The sequence below is a fragment of the Chiloscyllium punctatum genome, chromosome 32 (genome assembly GCF_047496795.1).
Source record: "Chiloscyllium punctatum isolate Juve2018m chromosome 32, sChiPun1.3, whole genome shotgun sequence".
NCBI lineage: Eukaryota > Metazoa > Chordata > Chondrichthyes > Orectolobiformes > Hemiscylliidae > Chiloscyllium > Chiloscyllium punctatum.
In genome coordinates, this window is record NC_092770.1 from 22,331,328 (window position 1) to 22,345,859 (window position 14,532).

The window sequence follows — 14,532 nt, forward strand, 5'->3', positions numbered from 1 at the left end:
ATCTGCAGTGCTCACTTTCTCCGAGATACATAACTCCATAGTCTCTCAGAGGTGAGTGCATTACTGATAATGGAACACAAATGACTGAACAGAGTTTACTTTCTCCCCTCCCATGGTTTCTGACTGGCTCTCCGGATGTCTAGATCATTCTAAAATGGCAAAAATGTTCCAATATATTCTGACCTTCACACTAACTTTTATATCTTAAAACTAACCACAAATAGGTTGTGAAAAGATGAGAATTACCAGATCTCTGAATAGAAACATTCCCATCTGAAGAGGGAATAGGGACCTATTAGTTGTCTCAAACTTTCAAGACATCAAAATCACCACAGAGGATGCATAATTGACCTAATAACACATTTGAAAAAGAACTTTCAATTTTGATTTAAAAAGTCATGATGAGTTGCTATAAAAATTAGCGAGAAGCTATGATGCAGAAACAGAATTCCATCAGAAAGCCATCCAATCAGCTGAGAGTCAACCAAGGTGAATTTCATAGCTTTAACTTAATCTTTGAACCAATGGAAGTTAAATAAGGAGCCTCACCATTTACCAAGAATTCTATTTTGTAACAACCTTTACTTCAACTAAAGACTCTACTCTCTAAGAAACTACAGGTCTACCACAAAAGAGACTTAGCTGTGATTGTACTGTCTTGGCTTCGATTGGATCTAATCTACATGAGCAATAATGGGGCTCGGACAACCAGAGTACAGTGTCATGTTTTTGAATCTCCAAATGTAGCATTTGATAAGCTTTTACTAAACTCAATGCTTGCAGTTTAATTCAGCCAAATCACTGGAGGTAAGAAAATATATATCTCCCATACTGCAAGAGAAAGTTTCTGTCCAAAATGAACATACAAAATAAAAATACATGTTTGTTTCAGGCAGACATTAATTCCCACTGTTCCTTCACATTCACAATGGATATGCTTTTTGCAAAGAGAAAAATCAGATTTAAACAAAAAGGACAAATAATAGATGTGTTGGGAGCAAAAACTGAACAAATCTTGTCCAACTACAAAAGGGTGATCAAAAATTGGTTCCAGACGACAGTAGCCATGAGGCACACCCCAAGTTCCACATACCTGTGTCTGTATGGATATTAGCAATTGCAAGGAATTTGTCCACGCTAGGTTTTCTATTAAATGTTGCACGCCACTTGCTCTGACAAGTTGATTCAGACATGAAGACCCAAGGCTTGCAATCATCAGATCTCTCAATGTTTTCCTGCTTCAACTCCACCCACCATTCCAATCTTTGGGAAGGTTCTACTTGGTGGGTATCTGCCCCAGCTTTACAGTCATGCTATGATCTAGCATTACACATTCAAGAAGCTCGATAGCAATGTTTAACAGGCATACAGATACACAAACAGGCTGGGAATAAAGGGATGCAGATCATGTGCAGGCAGATGGGATTAGTTTAGAAAGGTCAGTGCAGAAAAAGAGGGCTGAAGACCCTGTTCCTGTACTGTACTGTTTTATGGCACCATCCAGAACAAACAGCTTGCTCCATTGGTACCTGATCTAATACCTTCAACCTCTCTCCCTCAAATCATTGATACAGTGTGTACCATCTACAAGATGCACTGCAATATTTCCAACATGCTGTCACAGGAACCTCAATGCAAAAAAAAAAAGCCCAAAATGTGTTAACTAAATGCATACTTTGAAAGGTTTAGAATCTGATCAGGGAAGCAGTTTGCTATCTGTAATTACACCGGCACCACTCCCCACCTCTTACTCCGCTACATTGATGACTGCATTGGCGCCACCTCATGCTCCCGCGAGGAGGTTGAGCAATTCATCAACTTCACCAACACATTCCACCCTGACCTTAAATTTACCTGGACCATCTCTGACACCTCCCTCCCCTTCCTGGACCTCTCCATCTCCATTAATGACGACCGACTTGACACTGACATTTTTTACAAACCCACCGACTCCCACAGCTACCTGGATTACACCTCTTCCCACCCTACCTCCTGCAAAAATGCCATCCCGTATTCCCAATTCCTCCGCCCAGGAGGACCAGTTCCACCATAGGACACACCAGATGGCCTCCTTCTTTAGAGACCGCAATTTCCCTTCCCACGTGGTTAAAGATGCCCTCCAACGCATCTCGTCTACATCCCGCACCTCCACCCTCAGACCCCACCCCTCCAACCGTAACAAGGACAGAACGCCCCTGGTGCTCATCTTCCACCCTACCAACCTTCGCATAAAGCAAATCATCCGCCAACATTTCCGCCACCTCCAAATGTCCCCACTACCAGGGATATATTTCCCTCCCCACCCCTTTCCGCCTTCCGCAAAGACCGTTCCCTCCGTGACTACCTGGTCAGGTCCACGCCCCCCTACAACCCACCCTCCCATCCTGGCACTATCCCCTGCCACCGCAGGAACTGTAAAACCTGCGCCCATCCCTTGTATTGTATCCGTTGCTCCCGATGCAGTCTCCTCTACATTGGGGAGACTGGGCGCCTCCTAGCAGAGCGCTTTAGGGAACATCTCCGGGACACCCACACCAATAAACCACACCGCCCCGTGGCCCAACATTTCAACTCCCTCTCCCACTCTGCCGAGGACATGGAGGTCCTGGGCCTCCTTCACCGCTGCTCCCTCACCACTAGACGCCTGGAGGAAGAATGCCTTATATTGCACCTCGGAACACTTCAACCCCAGGGCATCAATGTGGACTTCAACAGATTCCTCATTCCCCCTTCCCCCACCTCACCCTAGTTCCAAACTTCCAGCTCAGCACTCTCTCCTTGACTTGTCCGACCTGCCTATCTTCTTTTCCACCTATCCACTCCACCCTCTCCTCCTTGACCTATCACCTTCATCCCCACCCCCACTCGCCCATTGTACTCTATGCTACTTTCTCCCCACCCCCACCCTCCTCTAGCTTATCTCTCCACGCTTCAGGCTCACTGCCTTTATTCCTGATGAAGGGCTTTTGCCTGAAACGTAGATTTCAAAGCTACTTAGATGCTGCCTGAACTGCTGTGCTCTTCCAGCACCACTAATCCAGAATACAGGAAAGATATGGCAGGGCATTTTACAGCAGAAGTCTGTTCACATGAGATGAAAGCTGGGAATAAATAATTGATTGTTGCCGTGAGTGGAAGAAAAGAACAAAAATAAACAAATTGGTTTTTAAGAAAGAAAATACTTGCAAAGACATCTGACTGAAATTTATTTTAGTTCATTTATGCCTGGGACTGAAATTCATGTTTAGCTTATTAGACATCTGGGACAATGTTCTCTTATCAAGCCATAAAAATTTACAATATAATGTGACGGCCAACCACTATTAACAAGAAAAATTCCATATTTTACAGTGTACTCTGCTCATTTGAATACTTTTTTCCAAAAGGTTAAAATATGGCATTTAAATGCTGTATTCATACCACAGCACATAATTCAAAATGTATTATACAGGAATGAGTGTGCTGACACCTCCTCAATAAACAAACAGTCTAATAAGACAAAATAAGTAATTGGTTAACAAATTACTTCAATGTAATTTAAATAAAAATGAGCTAAAATAGGTGACCTACACAAAAATACAGAAAGCCTCTTTTGGAACTGCAAGGTTTTTCAACCTTACCAAAGGCAATCTGCATAAATGAAACTAAATGTAGATTCTTGAAATGCCAAGACAAACGGATCTTGAGATTCATTCTCAAGGTTTTGCTCGCTGAAAGAATACCTGCAAGATGGACGGAAGAAGCAGTTAGTCATTAAGGTAATTTGAGAGATATCTTTTGAATGGCAATGCACATAAGTTTACATCGCTGTATCGCCCAGATCATCATGCAAGCCGACCTCCCATCCATGGACTCCATCTATACTTCTCGCTGTCGTGGAAAAGTAGCCAAAGACCCTTCCCACCCCAATTATACTCTCTTCCAACCTCTCCCATTGGGCAGAAGATACAGAAATTTAAACACATATACCAATAGGCTCAAGAACAGCTGCTTCTTGCTGTTATTCGACTGAATTTACCCCTTTAATTTCAAATTAATGCTGATCTTGCTTTTGGGCAGCCGTAACATTGTATGACTCGCTCTGTCTGAACACCCTATGATAGGTACGTTCTTGTATGTTATGATCTACTGCATACAAAAAATTTCACTATACGTGGTACATTACAATAAATCAAAATCAAATTCTACACTGCAGAAGAGCAGGAAAATTGCATTTATTTTGTTTATTTAAAAATCTGCAGATAGAAAAGTTTGGGCAATTTCCATGTAAACATTTTATTTGACAACATTATATATCACCCTGGTTCCAACTCGAGTGTCAATCTGCTCTCTTTAGCTTGTCACAAAACAAACACCAACTTGGAATGACACTTTGTCCAGCACATTTCAAGTGGGTGCCGCCTCAATGACAGCTTATAGTTATATAGCACCCTTCAAGTAATAAGACACCCATGACACTTCACAGAATTATTATAAATCAATATGGGAAGGCAGATGAACTCAGGGCATGGTTTGGAACATGGGACTGGGATATCATAGCAATTACAGAAACATGGCTCAGGGATGGGCAGGACTGGCAGCTTAATGTTCCAGGATACAAAAGCTACAGGAAGGATAGAAAGAGAGGCAAGAGAGGAGAGGAAGTGGCATTTTTGATCAGGGATATCATTACAGCTGTGCTGAGGGACAATATTCCCGGAAATACATCCGGGGAAGTTATTTGGGTGGAACTGAGAAATAAGAAAGGGATGATCACCTTATTGGGATTGTATTATAGGCCCCCCAATAGTCAGAGGGAAATTGAGAAACAAACTTGTAAGGAGATCTCAGCTATCTGGAAGAATAATAGGGTAGTTATGGTAGGGGATTTTAACTTTCCAAACGTCGACTGGGACTGCCATAGTGTTAAAGGTTTCGATAGAGAAGAATTTGTTAAGTGTGTACAAGACAATTTTCTGATTCAGTATGTGGATGTCCCTACTAGAGAAGGTGCAAAACTTGACCTACTCTTGGGAAATAAGGCAGGGCAGGTGACTGAGGTGTCAGTGAGGGAGCACTTTGGGGGCCAGTGACCATAATTCTATTCGTTTTAAAATAGTGATGGAAAAGCATAGACCAGATCTAAGTATATTCCTGTCAGGGTGAAAGGGAAGGCTGGCAAGTATAGGAAATGCTGGATGACGAAATAAATTGAGGGTTTGGTTAAGAAAAAGAAGGAAGCATATGTCAGGTATAGACAGGATAGATCGAGTGAATCCTTAGAAGAGTATAAAGGAAGTAGGAGTATACTTAAGAGGGAAATCAGGAGGGCAAAACGGGGACATGAGATAGCTTTGGCAAATACAGTTAAGGAGAATCCAAAGGGTTTTTACAAATATATTAAGGACAAAAGGGTAACTAGGGAGAGAATAGGGCCCCTCAAATGTCAGCAAGGTGGCCTTTGTGTGGAGCCACAGAAAGTGGGGGAGATACTAAATGAGTATTTTGCATCAGTATTTACTGTGGAAAAGAATATGGAAGATATAGACTGTCGGGAAATAGATGGTCACATCTTGCAAAACATCCATATTACAGAGGAGGAAGTGCTGGATGTCTTGAAACGGGTAAAGGTGGATAAATCCCCAGGACCTGATCAGGTGTACCCGAGAACTCTGTGGGAAGCTAGAGAAGTGATTGCTGGGCCTCTTGCTGAGATATTTGTATCATCGATAGTCACAGGTGAGGTGCCGGAAGACTGGAGGTTTGCAAACGTGGTGCCACTGTTTAAGGAGAGCGTTAAGGACAAGCCAGGGAACTATAGGCCAGTGAGCCTGACCTCGGTGGTGGGCAAGTTGTTGGAGGGAATCCTGAGGGACAGGATGTACATGTATTTGGAAAGGCAAGGACTGATTAGGGATAGTCAACATGGCTTTGTGTGTGGGAAATCATGTCTCACAAACTTGATTGAGTTTTTTGAGAAAATAACAAAGAGGATTGATGAGGGCAAAGCAGAAGATGCGATCTATATGGACTTCAGTAAGGCGTTCAACAAGGATCCCCATGGGAGACTAATTAGCAAGGTTAGAATGGATTACATTACTTTAGTGTGGAAACAGGCCCTTCGGCGTGACATGTCCATACCGATCTGCTGAAGTGTAACCCACCCAAACCCATTCCCCTACATTTACCCCTTCACCTAACACTATGGGCAATTTAGCATGGCCAATTCGCCTAACGTGCATATTTTTGGATTGTGGGAGGAAACCAGAGCACCCGGAGGAAACCCATTCAGACATGGGGAGAACGTGCAAACTCCATACAGAGTCACCTGAGGCGGGAATGGATCTCATGGAATACAGGGAGAACGAGCGATTTGGATACAGAACTGGCTCAAAGGTAGAAGACAGAGGGTGGTGGTGGAGGGTTGTTTTTCAGACAGGAGGACTGTGACCAGTGGAGTGCCACAAGGATCGGTGCTGGGTCCTCTACTTTTTGTCATTTACATAAATGATTTGGATGCAAGCATAAGAGGTACAGTTAGTAAGTTTGCAGATGACACCAAAATTGGAGGTGTAATGGATAGTGAAGAGGGTTACCTCAGATTACAACAGGATCTGGACCAGATGGGCCAATGGACTGAGAAGTAGCAGATGGAGTTTAATTCAGATAAATACAAGGTGCTGCATTTTGGGAAAGCAAATCTTAGCAGGACTTATACACTTAATGTTAAGGTCCTAGGGAGTGTTACTGAACAAAGAGATCTTGGAGTGCAGTTTCATAGCTCCCTGAAAGTGGAGTTGCAGGTAGATAGGATAGTGAAGGCGGTGTTTGGTATGCTTTCCTTTATTGGTCAGAGTATGGAGTACAGGAGTTGGGAGGTCATGTTGCGGCTGTACAGGACATTGGTTAGGCCACTGTTGGAATATTGTGTGCAATTCTGGTCTCCTTCCTAAAGGAAAGATGTTGTGAAACTTGAAAAGGTTCAGATAAGATTTACAAGGATGTTGCCAGCGTTGGAGGATTTGAGCTATAGGGAGAGGCTGAACAGGCTGGGGCTGTTTTCCCTAGAGTGTCAGGGGATGAGGGGTGACCTTATAGAGGTTCACAAAATTATGAGGGACATGAATAGGGTAAATAGGCAAAATCTTTTCCCTGGAGAGGGCGAGTCCAGAACTAGAGGGCATAGGTTTCGGATAAGAGGGGAAGATATAAAAGAGACCTAGGGGGCAACCTTTACACACAGAGGGTGGTATGTGAATGGAATAAGCTGCCAGAGGAACTGGTGGAGGCTGGTACAATTGCAACATTTAAGAGGCATTTGACTGGGTATATGAATAGGAAGGGTTTGGAGGAATATGGGCCGGGTGCCATATTGGGTTGGGATATCTGGTTGACATGGACAGGTTTGACCGAAGGGTCTGTTTCCATGCTGTGTAAAATAACATCTGGCCGGTTAAACAAAAGTAGATCTTTAAAAAGACGAGGAAACTGGAATTGGGGGTGGGGTGGTGGTTGGAGAAAGAGGTACAAGCTGCATTCCATGGCTCATGACCGAGGTCACTGAAGGTACTGTCACCAATGAGGACCAGTTCAAAAAGGAGATGCACAAGATGCCAAAAATCAGAGGACATCTGATATCTTGGAGAATCACTGGTTTGGAGCAGGTAGGGACAGACGAGTCCAAGGAGAGTTGACGATCTGTAGAAATAGGTCATTCAGCCCATTGACTCTGCTCTGCCAATAAAAATGTAATTGATTCGATATTCCTCAACTCCACTTTCCTGCCGTTCCCCTAAATGATTAATAATCTCTCATCCTTGATTATACTTCATGACCTAGCCTCAATAGATCTCATCATTAAAGTTTTCCACAGATTCCGAACCCTCGAGGGGTAAAAAAAAATCCTCACCTTCGTAAGATTCTGCCCTCTGATCCCAGACTCCCTCACAATCTCTTTGCTTCTAACTTGTTCAGCCTTCCTGCCCCCAGCCAGAGAAATCACATTTCAATAAGGTCTAAATTCCAACATGTATAGGCCCCAATCTACTCAAACTCCCCTCATAAGACAGTTCCTCCACACCTGATGATATTAGCCTGCTCGCAATGTCAATCTTTCCTTAGAAAAGGGACCCAAAACCATTCCAGCTGTGATCTGCCTACAGCTTTGTAAAGTTATAACAAACACCTCCATATTCTGTACTCCATTCCCTTTGAAATAAAGGGGTTTTTGACCGTGTGGCTCGGTGAGTACATGGAACGACATGGGAATGCAACTTGCAGCAAGATCTTTTTCACCTCAAGTTTACAGACTGTAACAGACTACCTTGGAGTGCATTGGAACAGTCGAGTGAAGAGGTTAAAAAAGGCATGAATGAGGATTTAGCAGTTCAGCTGGGATAAGTTATGGAGGCAGAATTAGATGGCATTAGAAACGGTATGAAGAGGTTGATCACCAGTTGAATGTAACACCAGATTGCAAATAGACTTGTTTAAATTCAGTCTGTTGCCAGAAGTTGGTAGTTAGGGAACCAAGTTTGGAGTAGTGACTAAAACCAACTGCTTCAGCCTTTCTAATATTTCATTAGAGGAAATTTCACCTCATCCAGTACTGGATATCCGACAGTTCTCTGATAATTTAGTGATATTAGAGAGGAGTCAGAGGCAGAGATAGAGCTCGGTGTTGTCAGTGCAAACATGAAAACTAACCCTGCGTGTTCAAATCAACGTTGCTAAAGGACAGCATGTTGTAGATGAGAAATAGGAAGGGGAAATGGATGGATGTTTGGGGACACTAAGAGGTAAAGGTGCAGGAACAAGAGAAGTCATTACAAATTATTCACAAAAGTGACAACATGGAAGGAGAGAGATAAAAGGTAGTGAGCTGCATGTTCAGCTTATTTTGTTTGTTGGATGTTGCAGTACATCATCCAGCTCAATTTGCAAAATAAGTAGGTTCAAATTTCCAAGTTTGCTTTTCTTTAGTCAAGTTAAGAGGGAACGAAGTCCTCCCAACCAGCCTTAACTTAGTAGGAGCTCAGCCCGGGTTCCCACTTCAGGTCGACTTCCTTGCCAAAGTTGGCCAGCATGTGTGGACTTAGCCATATTACCACCAAAAGCAAACGTACAATAATACTAAGGTTTATAGATACATAGTCAATGGAGCTGTATGTACAGGGTAACAGGTCTAGGATACGTAGATGACATCACCAGTGAAAAACCTCAGGTACAGAGTAATTCCACCCTTACAAGTGGATGGAAGGAATCCTGTACTTGTAAAAATTCAAAGGGACGGAAGAATGCAAGAGATTTAACAATTTGTATTTTTAACATGAACCCTCTGTCCACGCTAACCTACCTTTAGATAATTTTTAAAGATTTTTCCATCAGCTTGCTGAAGTGCCTGACAAAACTCCTGCAAAAATAAGTACACAAGAATAAACATTTGTTGCATATCCTTCTCCATTCAACATGAGCAAATTCCAAGAGAAAGTTTCTTCCTGTCTACGCCCCTCAATTTTCCACATCTCAATCGTATTAATGTGCCCCCTCCCAACCTGGCTTTCCAGGTTAGATGCAGAAAAGGAGGCGTCTCGGACGAAAGGGCATAATCTCAGAATAAGGGGTCATCCATGGAAGACAGATGAGGAATTTCTTTGTCAATTTGTGGAATTCTTTACACAGTGGGCTGTTGAGGCTGGACCATTATATATATTCAAGGCTGAGATGGACAGATTTTTAATTAGTAAAGGAATTAGGCTTATGGGGAAAGGGCAGGAAAAGTTCAGGATCATCGGATCAGCCATAGCCTCACTGAATGGCACAGCAGACTCGATGGGCTGAATAGTCTACTTGATAGTCCTCGGTATTCATGGGCAAAACATATCTTTTGGGTGAAGCAGCACTTCCTGCAACCTAGCCTACTTCATTCGCTGCTCACAATGTGGTCTCCTCCACACTGGGGAAGCAGAGTGTAGACTGGGTGACTGCTTCCCAAAATACCTACGCCTGCAAACAAAGTTCGAGCTTCCAGTTGCCTGCCACTTTGACACTCCTCCCTGTTTCCTGGCCAATCTCTGTCTCAGGCTTGCTGGTGCTTCAGCAAAACTTAACTCGAGCTGGAAGACCACCACCTCATTTTCTGCTTGGGGACCCTGCTGCTCTCCAGACTCAACGTCAAAATTAATAATTTCAGGACCTGAACTCTCCCATGTCCTAGCCCCCAAACCCACACACCAGGCCTTACCACATAGTCTGCCAATACACACTACCTATTGTTAGCCACTAACGGTCACCATTAACAACTATTCACCCACCTGGCCAGAGAATCTTCAATGCCTTTGTCTGTCCAACTGTTCTTCTCTCTTTAGGCTCTGTCCCCACCTATGATTTACTTCTTACCCACATTCCCCACCCAAGCTTTGCATAAAAAAGATTTTCCGAGCTACCACTTCTTAGGAAGGGTTACTGGACTCAAACCATTAACTCTAATTTCTCTTCACAGATGCTGCCAGATCAGCTAACCTTTTCCAATCAACTAAGGTTCTTGGCTTTACAGGTTAAGTCAAATGCTTTTGTTTAGTTTCCTTTCAACAGTGGTTTCCCAACCACACTCAGACAGACAATCCTTTACCTGCAATGTAGGGGTGACTCACGAGCGACCTCTAGCTGTGGATCCCATGCTAAGACACAAGTACTGTAGCCCATTGGCACATACGAACACCTCAGCTCACTAGCACAACTTCTTAAGAAACAGCAGGGGTAAATTGGCTTTTAATCCTTGCTCATGTATGTTTTAAAAAGGGGAAGAGACAAATCTATTGCCCAGATGGTCTTTTCTCCCATTATGTGCCCAATGAGATAATCCTCAAGAGATAACTATCTAATTCATTGTGCATTTCAATTCGTTATGTATTTTCATAGGTGATCTGCGATGACGACAATTCTCAGGTCAGAGTTGGTAACAAAGCTTTCTGGACTCATTACTGAAAGCATGTGGAGACTTGAACATGTAAAATAAAAACAAAATACATCCTGAAGTGTGAAACCAGGACTGAATACCATTCTGATGATATAACTTGAGGGGGGAGGGAGCTGGGAACATGGAGCAGAGGTAAAATTCAGATTAACCTTGATCTTACTGATTGGTGGAGCTAGCTCAATGCATCAAATGGCCAAGTTCTGCTCTTACTTCATATGTTCTGTAGTACAATGGGGCTTTTCTTCTCTCAAAACGAAAGAACATTGACTAGTGACCTTGCAGATTACAAAAGTTTGTGACATGGTACATGTCGAGATGACAATTCCACGTAAAGGGAGACAAAAACTAAAAGGTCATAAATAAATTGACTAATAAATTCAATAAGGGATTCAGGAGAATCCTCCGTCCAGAGGCTGGTTAGAATATGGAATGCACCGCGACAGATTTAAGCCAACAGCATGACTGTATTTAAGAGGAAAGTGAGGTAAATACAACGGGGGGGGGAAGGAATAAAAGGATAGATTGATAGGGGGAGATGAAGAGGTGTGGGAGGTGGGTCAAGAATATAAACACTGGAGTGGACTAGCTGGGCTTAATACCCTGTTTTCTGCTGTAATTCTATACAAGGCTATGTACATATCCACAGAGAGCTGTAAAACTAAATTATGGTTCATTTTGGGTAACGGGCTCAATTTGTCTATACAAATTATCAATTCCACAATTTTTTATATTGCATTTTAAATCCTCCTGGTAACTAATTCATGACCGTCTCTACTTATCAAAGAGTAGACAGATGTGCTACCACAGAGTAGTTGCTAAAATTTCTTTTGTTAGATGCTTGTGTACAATCTTAACCTAACCTGATCCCCCCATCAGCTTTCTGAGATGGAGCTTATGGAGTTCTGAAGAGGAATCAGATCGGACTCTGAACCTTAACTCTGTTCTTTCTCTCTCCACAGATGCTGCCAGACCTACTGAGTTTTTCAAGTACTTTCTGAAGAGATGGATCTCTAAGGTTAGAAAGAGCAGATTGGGGCGGGGGGGGGGAAATTAATTGGCATGAGGAGCCCTAAAATAAAATGCTTCAACTTTGCACGGGTAGGACAGTTTGTGAATTTTATACACAATCTCATTTCTCTATAAGCTATCTCAGAGATTAAATCTTCCTGATATATAGTGCACCTTCCACAAGGGGGAGCAAGTCACATCATTGCAGCACAACTATTCATAGCAGGGAATTGATCCCTAGACTAGATGATTAGTTGTTCTTGAAGTAAAAGCCTCTTAAAATTTAATTCCAAAAGCTTATGTGCAAGATCTATTGTTACCCAAGAGAATAGGTTTTGAATAGGATACAAATTCCAATGATTCAAAGCAAAAGTCTCACTCACTTGTATTATTTCTGGGGCTACCTGCAAAGACTGCAGGTATTCTTGCTGAAGATACTGGATGAATTCAGGTCCCTAAAATGCATGAGTAACAATAGCACAGAAAACACCAGTGTTAGTATCAAAGCATAATTCAAAACAAATTTATTCCAGCAATTTATTCATAATTCAGCACAAACCACAAATACTAGAATGAAAGACCATTACCCTTTTGAGATGAATCGTTTTCAATGTTACTGCACATTCAGATAAAGCCTGTTAAGAGACAAAAGATTAGACAAAATATGCTATACATAATCCTTTTGTTTATTAGTGTGCCCATGTTTTGGCCAGTAAACACAGAGGAAGGCAAAACTGAGATGACTAACATTTAATAAAAAATACAATGAGCTTTACCTAGCAACAGTCTCAAATTCTCTGCAGAACCCCATGACTAAAATCATCACAATTCAGTGAGGTGGGATTAACTGAATGAAACTTCTTTGAAGACCCTTTTAAAAATCAGTAAATTCAGGCTTTGAGATTATTGAAGTGTTTGAATTAGCAGCAATCTTAAATCAAGCTGCCCTCCACCTTAAACAATTACCGCCACCATCAGTATATGATGGCTGAAGTGTGTACCATCCACAAGATGGACTACAACTACAAGTTATTTTAACTACATCTTCCAAACCTTCCAAAAGGACAAGGGCAACAGATACATGGAACCTCACTATGTGGAAATTCCCCAAACCATATGCATTATGAACTGGAAATATCACCATGCACGCACTGGTCATTAGGAAAAGCCCCGAAACTCCCTTCATAAGAACAAGTGAGCGTTCCTAAACCCCAAGGATTACAGCAAATCAAAAGGTTGCTCATCACCGTCTCCACACCAAGTACAGACAGGTAACAAATTGTCAGCAACAAAAGCACATTCCATGAATGAAAATAATTCTAGATTAGAGTGGTGCTGGAAAAGCACAGCAGTTCAGGCAGCATCCGAGGAGCAGGAAAATCGACCTTTCAGGCAAAAGCCCTTCATCAGGCTGCAGGATGGATTGTGGGAGATACAGCAGTTTGGATCAGTAATTGGCTTGCTGAAAGATGACAGAGGGTGGTGGTTGATGGGAAATGTTCATCCTGGAGTCCACTTACTAGTGGTGTACCACAAGGGTCGGTGTTGGGTCCATTGCTGTTCATCATTTTTATAAATGACCAGGATAAGGGCGTAGAAGGGTGGGTTAGTAAATGTGCAGATGACACTATGGTCAGTGGAGTTGTGGATAGTGACGAAGGATGTTGTAGGTTACAGAGAGACATAGATAAGCTGCAGAGCTGGGCTGAGAGGTGGCAAATGGAGTTTAATGTGGACAAGTGTGAGATGATTCACTTTGGTTGGAGTAACCAGAATGCAAAGTACTGGGCTAATGGTAAGATTCTTGGGAGTGTCGATGAGCAGAGAGATCTTGGTGTCCAGGTACACAGATCCTTGAAAGTTGCCACCCAGGTTGACAGGGTTGTTAAGAGGGCATACCGTGTTTTAGCTTTTTATTAATAGAGGGATAGAGTTCTGGAACCATGAGGTTATGCTACAGCTGTACAAAACTCTGGTGCGGCCACACATGGAGTAGTGTGTACAGTTCTGGCCACCGTATTATATGAAGGATGTGGAAGCTTTGGAAAGGATGCAGAGGAGATTTATTAGGATGTTGCCTGGTATTGAGGGCAGGGCTTACGAGGAAAGGCTGAGGAACTTTAGGCTGTTTTCGTTGGAGAGAAGTAGTTTGAGAGGGGACTGAATAGAGACAAATAAGATAATCAGAGGGTTAAATAGGGTGGACAGGGAAAGCCTTTTTCCAAGTATGGTGACGACGAGCATGAGGGGGCATAGCTTTAAATTGAGGGGTGATAGATATAGGGCAGATGTCAGAGGTAGTTTCTTTACACAGAGTAGTAAGGGTATGGAATGGTTTGCCTGCAATGGTAGTAGATTCGCCAACCTTAAGTACATTTAAGTCGTCATTGGACAAGCATACGGGCGAACATGGAATAGTGTAGTTTAGATGGGCTTCAGATTGGTATGACAGGTCGGTACAACATCGAGGGCTGAAGGGCCTGTACTGCGCTGTAATGTTCTATGTGGTAGCACATCAGTCTACTCTTTGATAAGTAGAGATGGTCATGAATTAGTTACCAGGAGGA

The 14,532-nt window shown here is 42.6% G+C and overlaps 1 protein-coding gene across 4 annotated transcripts in view; it reads right to left on the reverse strand.

Annotated features, from left to right (window-relative positions):
• Nucleotides 1-3,189: 3,189 nt before the first annotated feature.
• The window catches only part of xpot (exportin, tRNA (nuclear export receptor for tRNAs)), a 53,025-nt gene continuing 41,682 nt past the window's right edge, over nucleotides 3,190-14,532 (reverse strand). For all 4 annotated transcript variants that reach the window (XM_072551891.1, XM_072551888.1, XM_072551889.1 and 1 more), the window contains exons 22-25: nucleotides 12,553-12,600; nucleotides 12,349-12,420; nucleotides 9,335-9,391; nucleotides 3,190-3,722 (exon numbers count right to left, since the gene is read on the reverse strand). In XM_072551891.1, coding sequence (XP_072407992.1) covers nucleotides 3,696-3,722; nucleotides 9,335-9,391; nucleotides 12,349-12,420; nucleotides 12,553-12,600 — 204 coding nt within the window. In that variant the 3' untranslated portion in view covers nucleotides 3,190-3,695. The remainder of the gene's footprint in view (nucleotides 3,723-9,334; nucleotides 9,392-12,348; nucleotides 12,421-12,552; nucleotides 12,601-14,532) is intronic.